Source organism: Pteronotus mesoamericanus, unplaced genomic scaffold, assembly GCF_021234165.1.
Source record: "Pteronotus mesoamericanus isolate MK-2021 breed Mesoamerican mustached bat unplaced genomic scaffold, CSHL_Meso_final contig_459, whole genome shotgun sequence".
Lineage (NCBI taxonomy): Eukaryota > Metazoa > Chordata > Mammalia > Chiroptera > Mormoopidae > Pteronotus > Pteronotus mesoamericanus.
In genome coordinates, this window is record NW_026555169.1 from 87212 (window position 1) to 107952 (window position 20741).

The following is a 20741-nucleotide window of genomic DNA, read 5'->3' on the forward strand; positions in this document are numbered from 1 at the left end:
ATAGTGAAGGTGGTTAAAGGATGACTTAAACATGACAGTTTGCAAAGCCCATCTCCAATGGGATTTAAAAGTGAAATAATGTCAAAGTAAAATGTATGATAACAATAGCACAAAGAATGGGAGGCAGGAATTAGGAGTACACTGGTATTACATTACACATGAAGGTATACTGTAATGTTTGAAGGTAAATAATGATTAACTGAACATGCATATTGTAAATCCTAGGACACCATTAAAAACAAACTTTAAGAGGCATAAATAATAAACCAATAGTGGAGACAAAAATGGAATCATAAAAAAATAAAAAACCTAATGCAAAAGAGAGCAGAAAAAGACCCAAAAACAAATAACAGGTATAACAACCAGCAGAACATAGATTTTAATCCAATGATAGTAGTAATTACATTGTAAAAGGTCTAAACTAAGGTCAGCAAACTAAAGTTCTTGAGTCAAATCTGGCCCGCTGTCTATCTTTGTAAATAAAGTTTCCTTGAAACACAGACACACATCATTGGTATATTGTCCAAGGCTGCTTTCATACTTCTATGGCAGAGCTGAACAGTTTGCATGATACAGACAAACATGGTTTGCAAAGCCTAAAACATTTAGTATCTGTACTTTTATTTTTAAAAAGTTTGTTGGTCTAAACACACCAAGACAAATACTGTCTTGGATAATAGAAAAATAAAAAAAAGCAAGGCCTAACAACATGATGCTTTTAAGACACCTACTTTAAATATGGAGACCCAGATAAGTAAAAAGTAAATGAATGAAAAAATATATAACATATATATTAATCAAAAATAAGACTAGAGTACTATTATCTGAGTTCACCAATCTTTACTCCTACCTGTCAGAAGGAAGACTAGCCAGCAAAATTTCAAAATGGTACTATAAAACTTTCTAACACTTTTCAAAAAGAGTAACAGACCAGTAACTGTCTTGCAATCAATGAACTGACATCAGTAACAAGTCAAAAGCCAAAAAATACTAAGCTCCCAACTCAGCTCTGAAAAGGCTTCTTTAGGTAGTCCCTGATAAATTCAAAGATCTGCTGCCCTTATTGCTAGAATGATGACAATATGCTTCATTAGTCATTGTATACGGGAAGCAATACTATATTATTATTGTTATTGTTAATTCCCATTAAAGATAGTCCCAACTTACAAACACTTCACCAGCCCCATCCCTGGAGCCCTGCAACCAATGGGAATCTAGTGAAGAAAAAACAAAGCTGTGGATCCAGAAGCAAAGCAAAAAGAAGCTATCAAGACAGCAGCATCTCCTGGAAAGGAGCCCCAGAGAAAACACAGACAACACAGGCCTGTCGGAGTGGCTACAAGCTTAATAAAAAAATAACCTTTACAGAAAGTCTTCAATCACAGAATTATTTCAATTAACAATTATCCTCTTTTCAAAATATAAATTCTTTTATAAGGGTTCTCATTTCGCATTTTACCTAGAAATCCAGATAATTTTAGAATCACTGTACAGAGCAACATTAAAAAATATAAATATGGTGTGATCACATGTGTAATTTTAAATTTTCTAGTAGACACATTTTTTTAAAAGTTATATTTTATTTAACCCAATATATCTAAAACATGTAATTTCAACATATAATAATATAAAATTAATGATATTTCAAATTTTTTAAAATTTAAGTTCTTAGAAATCTGTATTTAATATTCAGAGCACTTCTTATTTTGAGAATAGGTACATTTCGAGGGCCCTGTTTTCCTACTGGTAGATAGCTATCTACTTAAATAGAAATTCTGGTACTGCTCTTTTAGAAGTAGAATGAATGTCCCATGAAATATAATTAACAGGCAGTTGAAAAGCATGCATTTTGGAGAATATGTTCAGAACTTTAAAATGTTTGTTTACACATGTATGTCAGTAATAAGGGAAATATGTATTTTCAAAGAACATTTTAGAAAGCTAGCTAAACAAGAAACCTTTTATGTGTAACAATACACATAATAATTTCTAAAATGTTGAGACTGTAAGACATTTATAACTTGACTATTAGATATACTTGAGATTCTACTTACATGTCTCTAAAATTGGTTATCTTATTAAATGCTATTTTTGCATCGAGTTTCATGAAAAAGAATGTAAACTAACCCACCATTAATTTATGTTTCAATAATAATATTCCAAGAAAAGCTTTTCATGTTTCACCCTGGATAAAAGACAGTCTACACATTTTATCAAGGAATACAAGCCTTTTGTGACATGACTCTTACTTCATACTCCACCCATCCCCAGAGCTCTCCACACATCTGAACTATGGCCATGCTAAGCTGCTCCTGGAAAGTGGTGCACTTTTATTTATTTATCTCTCTCCTTGGAATTCCACTGTTCTTCCCTCATACTGTCTGCCTAGTGAATTTCTATGTATTCTTCAAAATTCAATTTAAAGGTCTTCTCCACTGTGTTATTTTCTCTGATTACAGCCTTAGGTAGAATCGAGCAGTCCCAGTTCTGTGCCACTACACCATACTGTGAGTACAGCACTGTTAAAATATATTTATATATTTTCAAATCCTTGAGCAGAGCATATTACAGTGACTTCAGTTCAAGTGCTTACCAGATTAAATTCAAGTGTTTAAGCTATATAACTTCAGATGAGTTGCTTACCTCTACTTCCTGATCAAAAAACGGTAACAGTACAATTGCTGAGAGGATTAAATGACATGCCAAGTACTTAGCACAATACGTGGAGAGCAGTAAATAGTCCAAAAAAAAAAAAGTCACCCTGAAGTCTACTCCAATGTTCAGTGTTAGCATAAAGTAGCACTTTTAACTGTTTCCTGAATGAATCAATGAATGTAGGATTAGCAAAACTCTGAATCCACCACATCATTGCTGGGAAACATAAAGCAAATTCTTAAGACCCTTCTCTGGATAAAGAAAGATTAAATAAGTTTTAAGAAGTGTTATAAGTATTTTAGTAGGATTTAATTATCAGGGAACTATCCATTTACACAGAACTCTAAAGAGCCATGTGAGTGTATGTATTTTTTAATTGAGTAAAAGGAGTTAAGACTCTCCTTTAAAAATATTTCCTCCAGATTATTAGCATATTAAAATATTGTAAAAATCTTGGAAAACATTTTGGGAAAGTGACAAAGAATTACTGTCTATAACAAGGAACTCTCACAATCTGAAAAGGATGATCCATCCAACAGACAAAGGAACAATTCATGTAAAAGAAAACCCAAATACCAATAAACATAAAAAAAATTCCAACCTTTTTGTAAAGCAACCTGATGGTATCTTTTAAAATAAAAAATATACTTTATCTTATGTCCAATAATACCCATTCAGGAATCATATCTCATAGAAATAAAAGCACCACTTCTTCAGATATATATGTAAGATTTGGAAGAAAAGGGGAAGGTGTACACTGTTAATCTAAAATAGAAGAACTTTACAAAACAAAGGGAATGGTATGGTCATCATCATTGAAAGGACTAAGTTAGCTGTGTTATCAATTATTATACATACAGTTAAAAAGTCTGCTCCAGCTGACCTAGTGAGACTGCAACCAATGTATTGGGAAACGGAGGGAAGGAAAAATAATACGTAAAAGTGTATGATATAGATCCCCATTCTTAGGTGACAAAACTTCTATATCTTTCATCATGTTCATAAAAAGCAGAGTAGCATACACACCTACCTAACAATGACAGAGCAGGTATGACTGAGAAAGAAGGACATCCATAATTCCACTTAAAATGAATTTGGTGAGGGGTGTGTTCACATACGTAAAAGGTATATGAAAGCATCATCACGATGACTACAAGATTTTATATAATTCTTCTTCTTCCTCAAACATTTTCGTATATGTGAGCATTTAACAACAACCATCATTCCTTACACAATCGGGGAAAAAATAAGCTATTTGTTTATATGGGAGAAAAATATGCTATATACTCCCCCTTGCACAAGTTTCAGTTCAACATTATATTTATTTTCTCAATATACAACACAGAAGTAGCTACCTACTTCTAGATACATTCACAAAACTTTGTCCTTACAACTAAAGATATTATTTTTTCTATAGACCTAGCTAGAGAAATCATACTTCAACATTATCTTATTTTGACTGTCACATGTAAAAAAAAATCAATAAATGCAACAAACAAAAATAAGCACTCTTTCAAAAATAGCTTTTATTTCTGCACACATCCTTGAAGTAACATTAAATAGCAATGATTTCTGGGAAGTGTATTTCAGATCACTTATCTCTGCACTGAGTTTTCAGATTACTTTTAAAGCTGCTTATGTATACCATGAAGTCCTTTACAAAAATTAAATCAAGTGTTAAAATATGTCCAATGAAAAGAACAAATCATAAAACAATTTTTCAATTGTTAAAAATACATAAAACATAAAATTTACCATCTTAACCATTTTTCAGAGTACATTTTAGTATTAAAATATTTTTTCAAGAAACATTTTCAGTATATAAAGAATCAATTTTAAAAAGGAAGGAAGCTGTGGCTGGTGTGGCTGAGTGGATAGAGTGACAGCCTATGAACCAAAAGGTCACTGGTTCGATTCCTGGTCAGGGCATAGGCCTGAGGTTGCGCACCAGGTTCCCAGTTGGGGGCATGTAATAGGCAACCAGTCAATATTTCTCAACTGATTGATGTTTCTCTCCCTCTTTTTCTCCCTCCCTCTCCTCTCTCTAAAAATAAATGAATTTTAAAAAAGGAAATTCTGACACATGCTACAACACTGATGAATTCTGAGAACACTGTACTGAGTACAATAAGCCAGTCACAGAGAAAATACTGTATAATTCACAAACTTACAGAGACAGAAAATAGAATGGTGGGTACCAGGAGACAATGGAGAGTTATTGCCTAATGGTGGCAGTTTGTTTTATAAGATAAAAAGAGGTACAGAGATGGATGGTGGTGGTGTTTGCACAAGTTTATAAATGTATTTAATATCAATGAACTATACTATTCAAAATAGTTAAGACAGTAAATTTTATATTACATGTGTTTTACAATTAAAAAGTTGAAAAAATGAAAAGAGATAAAGAGAGAGAGAACCTACTTAAAGACATAATTTATAGCCCTGAACAGAGTGGCCCAGTGGACTGAGCACTGGCCTGCAAATGAAGAGGTTACCGGTTCAATTCCCTATCAGGACATATGCCTGGGCTTTAAGCCAGGTCTCCAGTTGGGAGCATGTAAGAGGCAACCAATCGATGTACCATATCTCTCACACACTGATGTTTCTCTCCCTCTCTTCCTCCTTCCTTTTCCCTCTCTCTAAAAGTAAATAAATATTTAAAAGAAAATATTTTAAAAATCTATAATCACTCATAATGTGATCCATTTAGCTCTCAAAATTCTAATAATATTTTGAGATATAATATTTAAACAACGCATTACATAAGAGCAACCCAGAGAGACACTCAACTTCCTGTAACAGGACAATGAAGTCAGACAATTCCCTTTATTTACAGAAATTTAAACTACAGCATACAAAAAATTGTGGAATTCAGATAAACTAGTTCACAGAGGAAAGTTTGTAACTTCAAATGCTTTACTAGAAAAGAAGGCCTAAAATCAACAATATTAAGAAGCTAAGAAAATAAACATTTAAGAAAAAAAAAAGAGATCAGAGACTCAATAAAAAGAGAAAACAGGAAAAGAGAATAATCAATGATAACAAAACCTGATTCTTTGAATATATCAATAAAATAAAATGGATAATTCTTTAGCTAGATCAGCAAACCACAACCCTAGTCCCATTGCACTCAATCCCACCAGCCATCCATTTTAAAAAATCCTCACATAAAAATATGCTTAGAGAGAGAGAGCGAGCGAGCAAGAGCGAAAGCGAGAGAAAGAGAGAGAGAGAGCGATCGGCTGCCTCCTGTATGCACCTCAACACAGACTGGGGATTGAACCCACAGCCTAGGTATGCCCTGACCAGGAATCAAACCTGCAACCTTTTGGTGTATGGGAAAACGGTCTAACCAATGCACCACCGATTTTTAGCAACCTGAAAACTAAGAACTGTTTTTTAACTTTTAAAAATGGTTACATTTAGGCCACTCCTACCACCTTTCCCCAAGACTGACGAGCACCTCCCCTCACCAGGTACGCTAGCCTCACTCTCCAAACTTACAGGGGGTCCCACTCTAGCAGACCACTGAACAGACTGAGTATTGTAACTCTAGGATGGCAGACATTTTTTCCTTGTACACCAGACCAGTGCAGAGCCCTCACATCACACAGCTAAATCTTGATCTGTTTGGGATTGATAAACTCTGCAGGCCTCGGGGCCCCACACCACCACAAAAGGCTGTGAACACCTGATGGGTGGCAGCTAGACTTGGTATACCCTGGGACATTTACTGAGTGATTTCAGACCCAGCGCTGGCACTGATTTTGAACCTGTATCAATATAGTGAACAGCAATTTTCTCTACCCAGTGAATCACTGAGAACCTATCTCCTGCAAAGGCTCTATCAGACAACCAGTAAGTAAAAGCAGGTAGAGACAAATTTCAGGATGCCTTGGAACTTTTGCTGACTTGAGCCTAGTGCAGGTAAAAGCTGGCTTTGGTATGTATAGTTCTTCCTGCGCACAGTTCTTCCAGTGCACATACAGGCTCAGCAGAGGCAGCCACAAATTGTGGATAGCTTTGTATCTCCAAACACACTGCCCTATGCCAGTCACAGGCAGCAAATATATGGGCCTGAACTGGGGTCCCTCCCAAGAGGCCCCTACAACACACCCAGGGGTCAGCTTTAGACATGAGAGTAAAATCCAATTAGCTTCACTAGATGCATAGCCAAAGGAAGATCTCGTCCGGCACCAAACCCAGCTGAGGCAAATTCCACTTTGTGTGGTCTGCACCTGCACAGCAGTCTATAACTGTGCTTAAGGCCAATCCTCACAGTTAGCCAGCCTGAGGGTCAACCCCTCGTGCAAATGGGCCAACTGCAATCATGACTCAATTACATCCTGACCAGTGTGGCTCAGCTGGGTGCCATTCTGCAACTCAAAGGTGATGGGTTTGATTCCCCATCAGGGCACGTGCAAGAGGCAACCAACTGATGTTTCTCTCCCTCTCTTTCTCCCTCCCTTCCCCTCTGGAATAAAAGGGAAAAAAATTAAAAGAAAAAAAACAGAGGAACATAATTACAAAGAAAAAAGAAAAAACAAAAACAAATGTGAACCTTTAAATAATCACATTCAATGTAAATACATTAAATACTCCAATCAAAAGACATAAGGTAGCTGAACAGATAAGAAAACAAGACCCATATATATGCCATCTACAAGAGACTCAGAATAAAAGCTAAACACAAATTAAAAATAAAGGGATAGAAAAAGGTATTTCATGCAAATAAAAATTAAAAAAAGCTGGAGTAGCAATACTTATATCAGACAAAATAGGGTCCAAAACAAAGGCCATAATAAGAGACAAAGGACATTACATAATGCTAAAGGATCACTACAATGTGACAGTATAACCCCTGTAAATATTTATGCATCCAACACAGGAGCACCTAAATCTGTAACACAAATCTTGATAGTCGTAAACAGAAAAAGAAACAGCAGTATAGCAATAGAAGGGATTTTAACACCCCACTGACATCAATAAATAGATCTTCCAGAGAGAAAATCAATATGGGAACAGCAGCCTTAAATAACACACGGGGTCAGATAAATTTAAGTCACATCGTCAGAGCATCCCAAAGCAGCAGAACACACATTCTTTTCAAGTGCACATGAAACATTTTCTAGAGTAGACCAAATGTCAGAACACAAAACAAGTCTCAAAAAACTTAAGACAACTGAAATCATATCAAGCATCTTCTCTGGCCACAGTAGTATAAAACTAGAAATCAATCAGAAGAAAAAAATACGAAAAACACACAAAGACATGGGGGCTAAATAACATGCCACAAAACAATGAATGGGTCAACAAGATCAAAAAGGAAATCAAAGGATACCTTGAGCCCTGGCTGGTGTGGTTCGGTGGACTGAGCACCAGGCTGCAAAGCAAAGGGTCTCTGGTTCGATTCCCAGTCAGGGCACATGCCTGGGTTGTGGGCCAGGTCCCCAGAAAGGGGCACGCGAGAAGCAACCACACATTGATGTTTCTCTCCCTCTCTTTCTCCCTCCCTTCCCCTCTGAAAATAAATAAACAAAATCTTGGGAGGGGAAAAAAAGATACCTTAAAACAAATGAAAATGAGAAAATAACCACCCCAAAAAATCAATGGGACACATCAAAAGCAGTCCTAAGAGGGAAATTCCTATTATTCCAGGCTTACCTCAAATAAATAATGTAACTTTACACTTTAAGGAACTAGAAAAAAAAAAGAAAACAACAAACAAAGCCCAAAGTGAATAGAAGAAAGGAAATAATAAAGATCAGAGAAGAAATAAATGACTACAGTAAAAGAAAAAAAAAAAAAATGAAACCAAGAGCTAGATCTTCCAAAAAGTAAACAAGATAATCTAAAGCCATACCACCCTGAATGCACCTGATCTTATCTGATATCAGAAGCTAGCTACACAGGGTCAGTCCTGGTTAGTACTTGGATGGGAGACCAGCTGCGAGGACACAAATACATAAAGTCAGAAATGAAAGGAAAGTAACAAGTGACACCACAGAAATACAAAGGACTATGAGAAAACATTACAAACATTACATGCAACTAATTGTACAAAATGGAATAAATAAATTCCTAGGAACATATGATCTTCCAAAACTGAATAATAAAGAATCAGAAAATCTAAATAGACCAATTATAACTAATGAAATTGCAGCATTAATCAAAAAACCCAACAAACAAAAAACTTCCTGAACCAGATGGCTTCACGGGTTAATTTTACCAAACACACAAAGAACTACCACTTATCCTTTCAACCTATTCCAAAAACTTCAAGAGGAGGGAATACTCCCAACCACATTTGATGAGGTCAGCATTGTCCTAAGTCCAAAACCAGATAAGGACACTAGAAAGGAAGAAAATTATCTCTGATAAACACAGATGCTTAAATTCTCAACAAAATATTTGCAAACCAGATCTAACTATACTTAAAAAGATCATATACCAATATCAAATGGACTGCATTCCAGGGATATAAGATAGGTACCAAATCTGCAAATCAATAAACATGATATATCACATAAAACAAAAAAAGGGATAAAAAAACACATGGTTCTATCAATAGATGCAGAAAAAGCATTTGATAAAAGCCAGCATCCATTTATGATAAAAACTCTCGCAAAGCAGAAGTACAGGGAATATACCTCTAAATAATAAAGGCCATATATGACAAACCCACAGCAAAGAAATTCAATGGGTAAAAATTGAAAGCATTTTCCTTAAGATCAGAAACGAGACAGGGATGTCCACTTTCACCACTCTTTTTCAACATAGTACTGGAAGCCCTAGGCACAGCAATCAGAGAAGAAGAAATAAAATGTATCGAAACTGGAAAGAAAGAAGTAAAACTGTTATTATTTGCAGATAACATGATACTGTATATAGAGAACCCTAAAGATTCCACCAAAAAGCCAGTAGAACTAATCACTGAATTTGGTAAAGTAGCAGGATACAAAATAAATATTCAGAAATTTGCTGCATTTTTATATACCAATAATAAATTATCAGAAAAAGAAACTAAGAAAACAATCCCATTTACTATTGCTTAAAAAAGAAAAAAGTACCTTGGAATAAATTTAACCAAAGAGATAAAAGATCTGTACTCAGAATATTATAACACACTGAAGAAAGAAACTGAAAGATACAAATAAATGGAAGCATATACCGACCGGGTCCATGGTTAGGAAGAATTAACATCATTAAAATGTTCACATTACCCAAAGCAATTTACAGACTCAATGCAATTCCTAACAAGAGAACAAATAATATTTCATACAACTAGAACATTCCAAAAATAAATGTGGAACCACAAAATACTCCAAATAGCCACAGCAATCTTGAGAAAGAAGAACAAAGCTGGAGGAATCAGGCTACTTCACATCAAACTGTACTACAAGGCCACAATAATCAAAACAGCATGGTACTGGCATAAAAACACACATACAGATCAGTGGAACAGAACAGAGAGCCCAGAAATAAACCCACACCTTTATGGTCAATTAATATTCAAGAAAGGAGGCAAAAATACACAATGGGATAAGGATAGTCTATTCAATAAATGGTGTTGAGAAAGCTGGACAGATATGTGCAAAGAAATGAAATTAGACCACCTTCTTACACCATACACAAAAATAAATTCAAAATGTGGGAGTCGGGCAGGGCGGGGTAGGGAAGAGAAATGGGGAAAAAGGTGGTACAAGTGTAAAAGAACAATAAAAAAAACCCTCAAAATTCATTAAAGACTTAAATGAAACCATAAAAATCCAAGAAGCAAACAGAGTTAATATCTCAGATATTTGTTGTAGCAATATTTTTTCTGATGTCTCCTCACACAAAGGAAACAAAAGTGACTACATCAAATTAAAATGTTTCTGCACAGCAAAGGAAATCATTAAGAAAACAAAAAGACAACTGACTGAATGGGAGAACATATTTGCCAATGATACATCTGATAAGGGGTTAATATCCAAAATTTATAAAGAACTATAAACTCAAACAAAAAAAACCTCAATTTAAAAAACAAAACAAACAAACAAAAAAAAACAGGAAACAGATCTGAATAGACACTTCTCCGAGGACATACAGATAGCAAAGAGACACAGGAGGAAAAGATGCTTAACGTCACTAATCATCAGAGAAATGCAAATTAAAACCACAATGAGCCCTGACTGCTGTGGCTCAGTGAGTTGAGTGCTGACCTGCGAACCAAAAGGTTGCCTGTTCAACTCAAGGTCAGGGCACATGCCTGATCCCTGGCTTGGGAAATGCAAGAGGCAAACAATCAATGTGATGTTTCTCTCACATATCGATGTTTCTCTCCCTTCTTTCCACTCTCTCTAAAAACGGAAGGAAGGGAGGGAGGGAGGGAGGGATCACAATGAATCACCTCACACACTTCAGAACGGCAATCATCAATAAATCAATAAACAAGTGTTGGTGAGAATATGAAGAAAAGGGATCACTTGGGCACTGTTGGAAAGAATGCAGATTGGTGCAGCCACTGTGAAAAATATGGAGTTTCCTCAAAAAATTAAAAATTGAACTACATTATGACACAGAGATTCACTTCTGGAAATATATCTGAAGAAACACTAAACACTAATTCGAAGTGATACATGCACCCTGATGTTCATTGCAGTGTCATTTACAACAGTCAAGACCTGGAAACAGCCCATCAGTAGATGAGTGGATAAAGAAGTTGTGATACACAGTGGAATACTAGCCAGGGGAAAAAAAAAAAAAAAAAAAGAACACAAGGAAATCTAATCTTTTGCAACACTATGGATGGACCTGGAGAGTATTATGCTCACTGAATTAAGCCACTCAGAGACAGACAAGTACCATATGATTTCATTTATATGTGAATAAAATAAACAAAATAGAAACAGACTCATAGATAAAGAAACAGACTGACAGAGGTTAGAGGGGAGGTGTGTTGGCAGGCTGGGTGAAAGGTGAAGGGATTAGGGAAAAAAAAACTCATTGACATAGACAACAGTATAGCGATTACCAAAAGAAAAGGGGAGCCCTGGCTGGTGTGTGACTCAGTGGACTGAGGGCCGGCCAGCAAACCAAAGAGTCACCAGTTGATTCCCAGTCAGGGCACATGCCTGGGTTGCAGGCCAGGTTCCCCAGTAGGGGGCGCATGAGAGGCAACCACACATTGATGTTTCTCTCCCTCTCTTTCTCCTTCCCTTCCCCTCTCTTGAAAAATAAGTAAAATCTTTTTTTAAAAAGATCAACACACATACCATAAGGAAAGGGGAATGGGGGAAGTAAAAGGGGTAAATGGGGGATAAACGATGACAAAAGGAGGCTTGACTTTCGATGGTAAACACACAACACAATATACAGATAATGTAATATAAACTGTACACTTGAAATCCATTTAATTTTATTATCCAATGTCACCCCAATAAATTCAATGAAAATTTAAAAATAAATAAAAATAGTTGCATTTTAAGTTGCTATTTAAGTAGCTTCATAATATCCTAAATTTAAAAAAAAAATTTTTTTTTTATTGATTCCAGAGAGAGAGAGAGAGAAGGAGGGAAAAAGAGGGGAAGAGAAATCGACATGAGTGAGAAATATAAATCAGCTGCCTCTTGAACATGCCCCAACTGCAGACCAAATCCGCAACAAGCCATGTGCCCCCCACAAGGAACTGAACCCACGATTTTTCAGTTTCTGGGATGATGCCCAAACAAATAAGCCACACTGACCAGGGCGTATCCTAGATTTTTGCCTCTTGGCTTGCAAAGGCTAAATTATTTAATATTGTACTTCATTCTTTTAAAAAAAAAAGCAGATTTCTGAGACTGTTCAAGAAACAAAAAAAAGAAGGCACTGATTACCAATATTAGCAATGATGGATGAGGAAAAAGAAAATGTTTTACATATAATGGTGGTTAATAACCAGCACAGAAACAAATAAAAATAATATAGTGCAGAAAAAATAAAGACTAATAAAGGAATATTATCAATTTATGCCAAAAACTCAACAACCTTGATAAAATAAAATGCATACAATTTCTTGAAAGACAAATTGCCAAATGGACTCAAGAACAACAGAAACATAAACAATCCTATAAAGGAATTGATTCAAAACCACTCCCAACAACAAATAAATAAAAAGCAGGTCCCTTTGGCTTCACTGGTGAATTCTATCAAATATCTCAGCAAAAAATAATACCAACTTGAACAAATTCTTTCAGTAAACAGAAAAAAGGAAAATTGTCATTTTATGAGGCATTATCCCAATACTAAAGCCAGGGAAACATCACAAGAAAGCTATGAACTAATTTCTTTCATGAACAGCTACACAAATCTGCAACAATAAAATAGCAAATCCAAACAGCAATGTATAGAAATGATAAACTAGCATGAAATGAAAAACTAGCATAAAGTCCATGAAATGGACTTTATTGCAAGAACTTAATGTTTGTTTACCATCTGAAAATAATTGATATGCCATTATTAATAGGATAAGGGAGAAAAATCATATCATTGTTTCAAAAGATATAAAAAAGCAGTTCACAAAATTCAACAATCATTTATGATAAAAACTCTCTACGACAAAATAAAAAGCTAAGAAAAATCTTCAACCAACTAAGGTAGGCTATTTTCAACCTTTTCATCTCATGGCACATAGGAACTACTGAAATTCTGCAACACATCAAAAAATATATTATTTGCAGATCTGAGGGAAAAATTGGTATACTTTTGAATGATTTACAAAATTAATAATAATAGTAATTACATACCTTTTTTACCTCCAAAGTGACTATACTTGTATATAAGGATTTCTGGTCCCAAGAATTAACCAGTTAGACAGAATTTTATTATGCAATGTGACCAATTAGCTGCAACTCTATTACATGACCTATATATTTATGGTTCAAGACAGGGCATTCATAATCAGATGGCTATTGCTGTATCAGCTTCTCTCATTTTTTTTTAATTTGAAAACCTAAGGAAAAAGAGGTCAGTGCCCATGACTAAACAGTCAGGTACTTACAGTTCAAAATTCTTTGGCATATCAGTTGAAAATTTGCTGAACTGAAAAATAGAAGACAATTTCCTTGACATGATACCATTAAGCTACCAAAAAACCTACAGGGAACATCCTACTTAATGGAGAAAAGCCATCTCCCAAGTATCAGATACAAGGCAAGGGTTTCTACTCTCACCGCTTCCTTTCATCTTTCTGTGGGACCAAAGTAACCTATGTAATAAGGCAAGAAAAAGAAATAAAAGAATACAGTTTGGAAAGAAAGAGGTAAACTGTCCTTAATCATACATGACATGATTCTCCATGTAGAAAACCAACCTACTAGAACTAATAGTGAATTGATACATACAGAATATACAAGGTCTAGAGACAAAGTCCAGCCATTGTTAATATAACAAGAATGGTTTGCACAACGTTGATATAACCTGGCAGCCAAGGATAGTGGACTGGAATGTGCATCCTTGAACAAATGATGACTTCACTATTAGTCACTGGGGGCAGTAGGCATTGTTGAGCAAACAAACACGTGTGCTGTGTGGCTGTTGCATTCAAAATGACTAAATGAGTAGAGCAATGAATCTGCATCAAATGTTAAATTAGGCTTGAATATTCCTCTACAGAAATTATTCAGATGATTCAGAAGGCTGCAGCTATGGGCAACTGGTAATTGGCAACTTCATCACGACAATGTGTGCCCACTCATGCCTCACGTCTGGTGCGTTTTTTGGCGAAACATCGTATCACCCAGGTGATTCAGCCCCATTACTGCCCAGATTTGATGCCCTCTGACTTCCAACTTTTCCCAAAACTAAAATCACCTTTGGAAAGGAAGAGATTTCATACCATCGATGAGATTCAGAAAATTATGACAGGGTAGCTGATAGTGACTGGGAGAACTGTGTGAGGTCCCAAGGTGCCTATTTTGAAGGGGACTGAGGTGTCATTGTCCTATGTACAATGTTTCTTGTATCTTCTTCAATAAATGTCTCTATTTTTCATAGTATATGGCTGCATATCTTCTGGACAGACTTCGTAAGATGAATATACAAAAATCAATTGTATTTCTATATGCAAAAAATATCAGAGGAAATAACAGAGCAAAAGTTTTCTGACCAGTGGGAGGAACCAGGTATACTAAGCGATGGGTAGGGTAGAGAACCTCCATTTTGTTGGCTTTCATTATTCTTTGACTTAAAGTTATACTGTGTAGATACTAGTTGTTAAGCTTAATTACAAGTAGAAGCCATTTTACATGAAACCCTACAAAATATCATAAAGTAGAGGTGGATTCAAACGAGAGTAAGATCTTAAAATTCAATTTCTCTCGTTCTAAGGTAACCTGGCAGAAGTCTATTGCTTTTTCAACATGTCTAAAATTGGGTGAACTGGGCTTCCAGTCAAGAGGGCAGATAGGTAAACTTGGTACTCACATCTTCTCACAACCATGTCAAAATTACAACTGAACTTCAGAACCACCATCTTCGAGCACGGCCTGGTATCTAGCTGAACAGAAGTTCTATAACTAAGGATAAAAAAGCAGCAGCCACAGAGAGACTAACAGGAGAGGCAGATACTTGAAGCAGTCTGGTCCCACAGTCACATGTAGTGATTAGAAATCAGGTGAGTGATCTTAGCTGTGGAGGTCCCCCCTGGGGAGGCAAGGAGTCCCGCTCTACACCAGGACTCCTGGTGTAAAAACCAGCTGGGATTGTGGCTGAGTCAGAGAAATGGCTCCTGGAATCCTAGGCATTCCTCTTAAAGGGCTCACGTGCTGACTGACTCAGAACTCACTGGCACTGAGCTCCAGTGCTGGGGCAGCAACTGGAAAGGTGCCAGGAACATAAAAGAAGAAACTGAATTTTCTAGCTTCAAGGGGCAAGCTTTCTTCCAGACAGAAGCGTTGGCAGAGGCCACTGTTCCTTTGCTGAGCTCTCCCTGTAACAGAGCCAGTAGAAGGCACCATAACTGCATCTCTATCAATCTAACTAACTTCACCCTGGCCTGGTGATTCCCAGAGACACAAACCCATCCAACTTTCAGATCCACTCAAGCAATTCCTAGTGGCTTTTCCATACAAACACCTGTGTTGTCTCATGCTGCAAACTTTCCTAAAATCTCTCAAAGATTCAGAAACCTTCAACAAGTACCATCTGGCTTTGGCATGCCCTGTACCTCTTGTTAAGTGACCCCAGGCCCAGCACTAGTGGTAGCTGGCCTCAGTTCACAGCTTGGCCTCTCCTGGGCATCTCTAAGCCTAGCACAAGTAGCAGCCACCTGCAAATTGCTTTGTAGCTCACGTCAGGTGGCTCCAGGCAAGGCTCACATCGCAGCTGATTTTGACCTGCACTTCCCAGGGGGCCCCCAGGTGGTCAGTTTCAAATCACAGTAGAGCACTACACAACCACACACTAGAAGCACATCTAAGGGATGGACTCTTCAGGCACCAGAGCTCTACGGAAGTGCTCCAGGCGGTAGGCCTCTGCACAGCAGCTCTTCCACTGTGGTCACAGCCAGTCCTCTTAAGCCAATTGGCCTAGGGGGAATCCTTCCCATTGACATGTCAACAGCAACCAAGTTGCTCAACTACAACAGGAGGGTGCACACAGTCCATACCTAGAATGTCCAGATCAGGAGACCAGGAAGGCTATGCTACAAACCCCTACAGGGAATCTACTATTTACTTACAGCCATTCTGCCAAGACTGAGAGACAAAGCAGCTCTACCAAATTCATAGAAACAAATAGTGATAGCACCCAAAAGGAGAAGACTGATAGAAGCAAGCAATCTACCAGATGCAGAGTTCAAAACACTGGCTATAAAGATGCTCAGTGATCTCAATGAGAACTTCAACAAAGAGATAGAAAACAAAAATTGGAAATAGAAACATAAAATAGAATGAGTCAAAAATGAAGGATGCACTATCAAATGAAGAAACAGAGATTCACAGCAGCGATTTGGAGTAAAAGAGAGCAGAAAACACCCAATCTGCAGTGCAAAAAGAAAAAGAATTAAACAAATAAACAAACAAACAAAAAAAATCCCAAGATATCATAAAGAGCCTGTGGGACAACTTCAAGTACACCAACATTTGCAGCATGGTGGTGCCAGAAGGAAAAAAAAAGACAGAGCAAGAAACTGAAAACCTATTTTAAAAAATGATGAAAAAAAACTTCTCTAACCTGAAGGAAACAGACATACAAGTCCAAGAAGTGCAGAGTCCCAAACAAGATGAACCCAAAGAGGCCCACATCAAGATATATCATAATTAAAATGCCAAAGGTTAAAAACAAAGAGAAAATCTTAAAAGTAGTAAGAGGAAAGCAGTTAAGTTACCTACAAAGGAGCCCCCAAAAGACTGTCAGCTGATTTTTCAAAAGAAATTTTGCAGGCCACAAAAGGTCAAAGTGATAGAAAGTAAGGACCTACAACAAAGATTACTCTACCCAGCAAAGCTATCATTTAGAACTAACGGTCAGAAAAGAGCTTCCAAGACAACAAAAAGCTAATAAAAAGAGTTCATCATCACAAAACCAGAATTACAAGAAATGTTAAAGGATCTTCTTTAAGAAGTTAAAAAAAAAAAAAAAAAGACCAAATATCTGAATAACAAAATAGCAATAAATACGTACCTATCAACAATTATTTTTAAATTGGAGAATATTAAGCTAAGTGAAATAAGCCAGTTGATGAAAGACAAATACCATATGATCTCACCTATAAGTGGACTCTATTCAACAAAATAAACTAACAAACAAAATAAACCAGTCATGGAAACATGGAGCAGCCTGAAAGTGACCAGAGGGGATGGGGAAAGAGGCCGATGGGGAAAGAGGCTAATGGTGGAAAGGAGGGGAAGGGACTAGACAAAGAATATGTATAAATGACCCATGGACATGGACAACAGAGTGGGAATTGACTGTGGGAGCAGGGGGTGGGGGGTGAGGGTGGGTTGGGTGGAAGAGGGTAAAGGGGTAAAAACTGAGACAACTGTAATAGAATAAACATGATTTATAAATTTAAAAAAATAAAAATTAAAAAATGTATAAAAAAGAAAAAAAAACGATTACTTTTAATGCAAATGGATTAAATGCTCCAATACAAAGACACAGGGTGGCTGAATGGATAACAAAACAAAACCCTTAGACATACTGTCTACAAGAGACTCAGTTCAGATTAGAAGATACATGCAGACTCAAAGTAAAGGGATGAAAAAAGATACTTCATAAAAATGAAAACAAAAATAAAAGCTGTGGTAGCAATACTTATAAGAGACAAAACAGACTTTAAAACAAAAGCTATTAACAAGAGACAAAAAAGGACCCAGAAATTCTACTTCTTGGTATCTATCTGAAGAAATCCAAAACACTAAATTGAAAAGACATAAACCCCATATATTCACTGTAGCATTATTTACAATAGCCAGGATAACAAAGTGGTGCATGTACACAATGAAAAATGACTCAGCCATTTAAAAAAAAAAAAGAAGAAGAAATTTTGCTATGTGCAACAACATGAAATAAATCAGAGGAATACAAATGTCAGATGACTTTGCTTATATGTGGAACCTACAAAACAAAATAAATGAACAAGCAGAACAGAAACAGACTCACAGGTACAGAGAACATTTTGACAATTACCAGATGGGAGGAGGCTTGGGGGATGGGTGAAAAAGTTGAAGAGATTAAGTACTACAAATTGGTTGTTAAAGAATAGTCCCGGGGACGTAAAGTATAGCATAGGGAATACAGTCAATAATATTCTAATAATATTCATATGTTTGTATGGTGTCAGGTAGGTACTAGATTTAACAGGGTAACCATGTCATAAATTATATAAATGTCTAATGACTATGTTATACAGTATAATTTTTAAAAATTTAATTAGTAGAAATAAAATGATTGAACTATTTCTAAGATAATGATATAGATGTTCTCTTTTTAAAAAATTACCTTAAATACGTATACACATATACTGGATATGCAGGTCTATTGTGTAATAGTCACGGCAAACACCCAGGTGAGTGCAGACTATGTGGACAGCACAGTACAAGACACAAAGGAGTAATACCCACCTCCTGTTTGCTCCCAAGGGGAATTTCATCATAAATAACTTATTCTGACACCACAGGATCGAGATGCATTCCCTTACACCATATTTATAAATGCTATTCCTACTCTTTTCTACTACAAGGTATAATAAAAGAGGAAGGGAACACATACACACAGGTCTAAAATCCTGTGCCAGAGCCACTGAGGCCAGATGTTTTAGAATCTAAAAATCTTTTAATGTTTACAGAGTTTCAAACACAGGGCATGTACATAATTACACAATATTCCTAGAGTGGTCTTGGGATGCATCCTATAGTTGTTGAGAAACATTAACAGTTCTACCCTGGCTGGTGTGGCTCAGTGGATTAAGTGCCAGCCTGCAAACCAAAGTGTCACCAGTTTGATTCCCAGTCAGGGCACATGCCTAGGTTGCAGGTCAGGTCCCCAGTGCAGGGAGGTGCTAGAGAGGCAACCACACGTTGATGTTTTTCTCCCTCTCTTTCCCTCCCTAAAATTAAAATTAAAAAAAATTTTTAAAAACTATTCTACAATGAATTGTTAATATTCTAACAATAATAATAAATATAATAATAAAGACAACAGCATCACAACTCTTTGAGTTGGGTTTTACAGTCAAAAGAGTTTCCATGAAAAATCTTGTCAGGTTTTTGGATTTTGGAACAGTGAACCTAGTATTGCAATAAAAGCACAAGGCTCAAAGTGTATGTAAATCTATCAGAGTAAGAAGAAATAAAACCTACTCTTATATTTTTTTAGGTTGCTACTGCAAAATATGTGGTGGCCTGTGAACATACAGTAATGTACAGCTAGGTGCTACTTCCCCACCTTTCTTACACAATGTTGGGCAAATTTCTATCCTGAAAAGAATGAAAGTAAAATACAAGTTAAGACAATTCTAGTTTTCTTCAGTAACTTATTTCAGTATGCTGTTAGCAGCATAACATTAAATTTTAGGCCTATAAACAAAACTCTGCATAAGAAGATCTCCTTCCATTATTAAAAGCATTTAAAAACACAGGATGTGAATCAAGGATCCTTTCTGACCTCTAGGCTCAAACCTGTACAATCTCTTTAGAACCAGAAGCTATTGCCTTCTGGTGTTCACATTTATTATGGAAAACAGACTCACTCCAGATTCAGACACACAGTTATAGTTTTATCTAAAACTTCTAGAGAATTATCTGCTTTTGTAAGATAATTCCAAACTAATGAGTAGTTACAGTATTTAACACTGTAAAAAGACATGAGAAGCCTGTACTGACACATGAGAAGACATTTTCTGCTGACCTGTATATGAGCATGATCTATGCATATATGCATCATGCCTCAGAGTTTTAATTCACTTACTTGGGACTGTAAGAAGAGAACGATGTCGCTTTGATTATCATACATATGGTAACAAACATAAAACTTTGTTAGGTGTATTACACAGAAGATACCTGAGTTTCAAGTGGCCTGTTCTTTTGGTTTTGGTACATAGTTTTAGAGAACTTGATAATTTTTAGGAACATATCACATTATAGCAGAAACACCCATATACAAAGAAACTCAGAAATCCTTTAAAATATCCTAATATTTTTTAATAGACTAAGTTCTTTGTCTTTCTTGGTAAAGAAATCATTATGTTCCATAAAGCTATTTTTAATATTATTGAAGCATAACATTTTTCTGTCAAAGAAAAAGCACAACAACCTCTCTTATTAGCATTATATTCAAAAGTAGCCAACAAATTACTAACCTCCTGTATCCCAAGACAAAGATAATAGATGCTGTCCGGTGCATAACTCTCTCCATTTGGCCGGCGGATCTCATTGACAAAATGGGCGAGTCCATAGTTAAGCTCAGCCGTGGTGTGAGAGAGCAGGTCCTCTTTTAACTTTACTGATTTAGCTAAAAAAGTAAAATAATAAATTAGTAATTGCTATTATTTTTTTTGTGTTAAGATTAAGAAACTCCCTGAAATTAACTTATTCTATGTTAAGAACTTAAAAGTAAAATAA

The 20741-nt window shown here is 36.2% G+C and overlaps 1 protein-coding gene across 4 annotated transcripts in view; it reads right to left on the minus strand.

Annotated features, from left to right (window-relative positions):
• LOC129074029 (zinc finger MYM-type protein 2) overlaps positions 1 to 20741 on the minus strand; it is a 115189-nt gene that overhangs the window by 4105 nt on the left and 90343 nt on the right. For all 4 annotated transcript variants that reach the window (XM_054577718.1, XM_054577715.1, XM_054577717.1 and 1 more), the window contains one exon: positions 20480 to 20631. In XM_054577718.1, coding sequence (XP_054433693.1) covers positions 20480 to 20631 — 152 coding nt within the window. The remainder of the gene's footprint in view (positions 1 to 20479; positions 20632 to 20741) is intronic.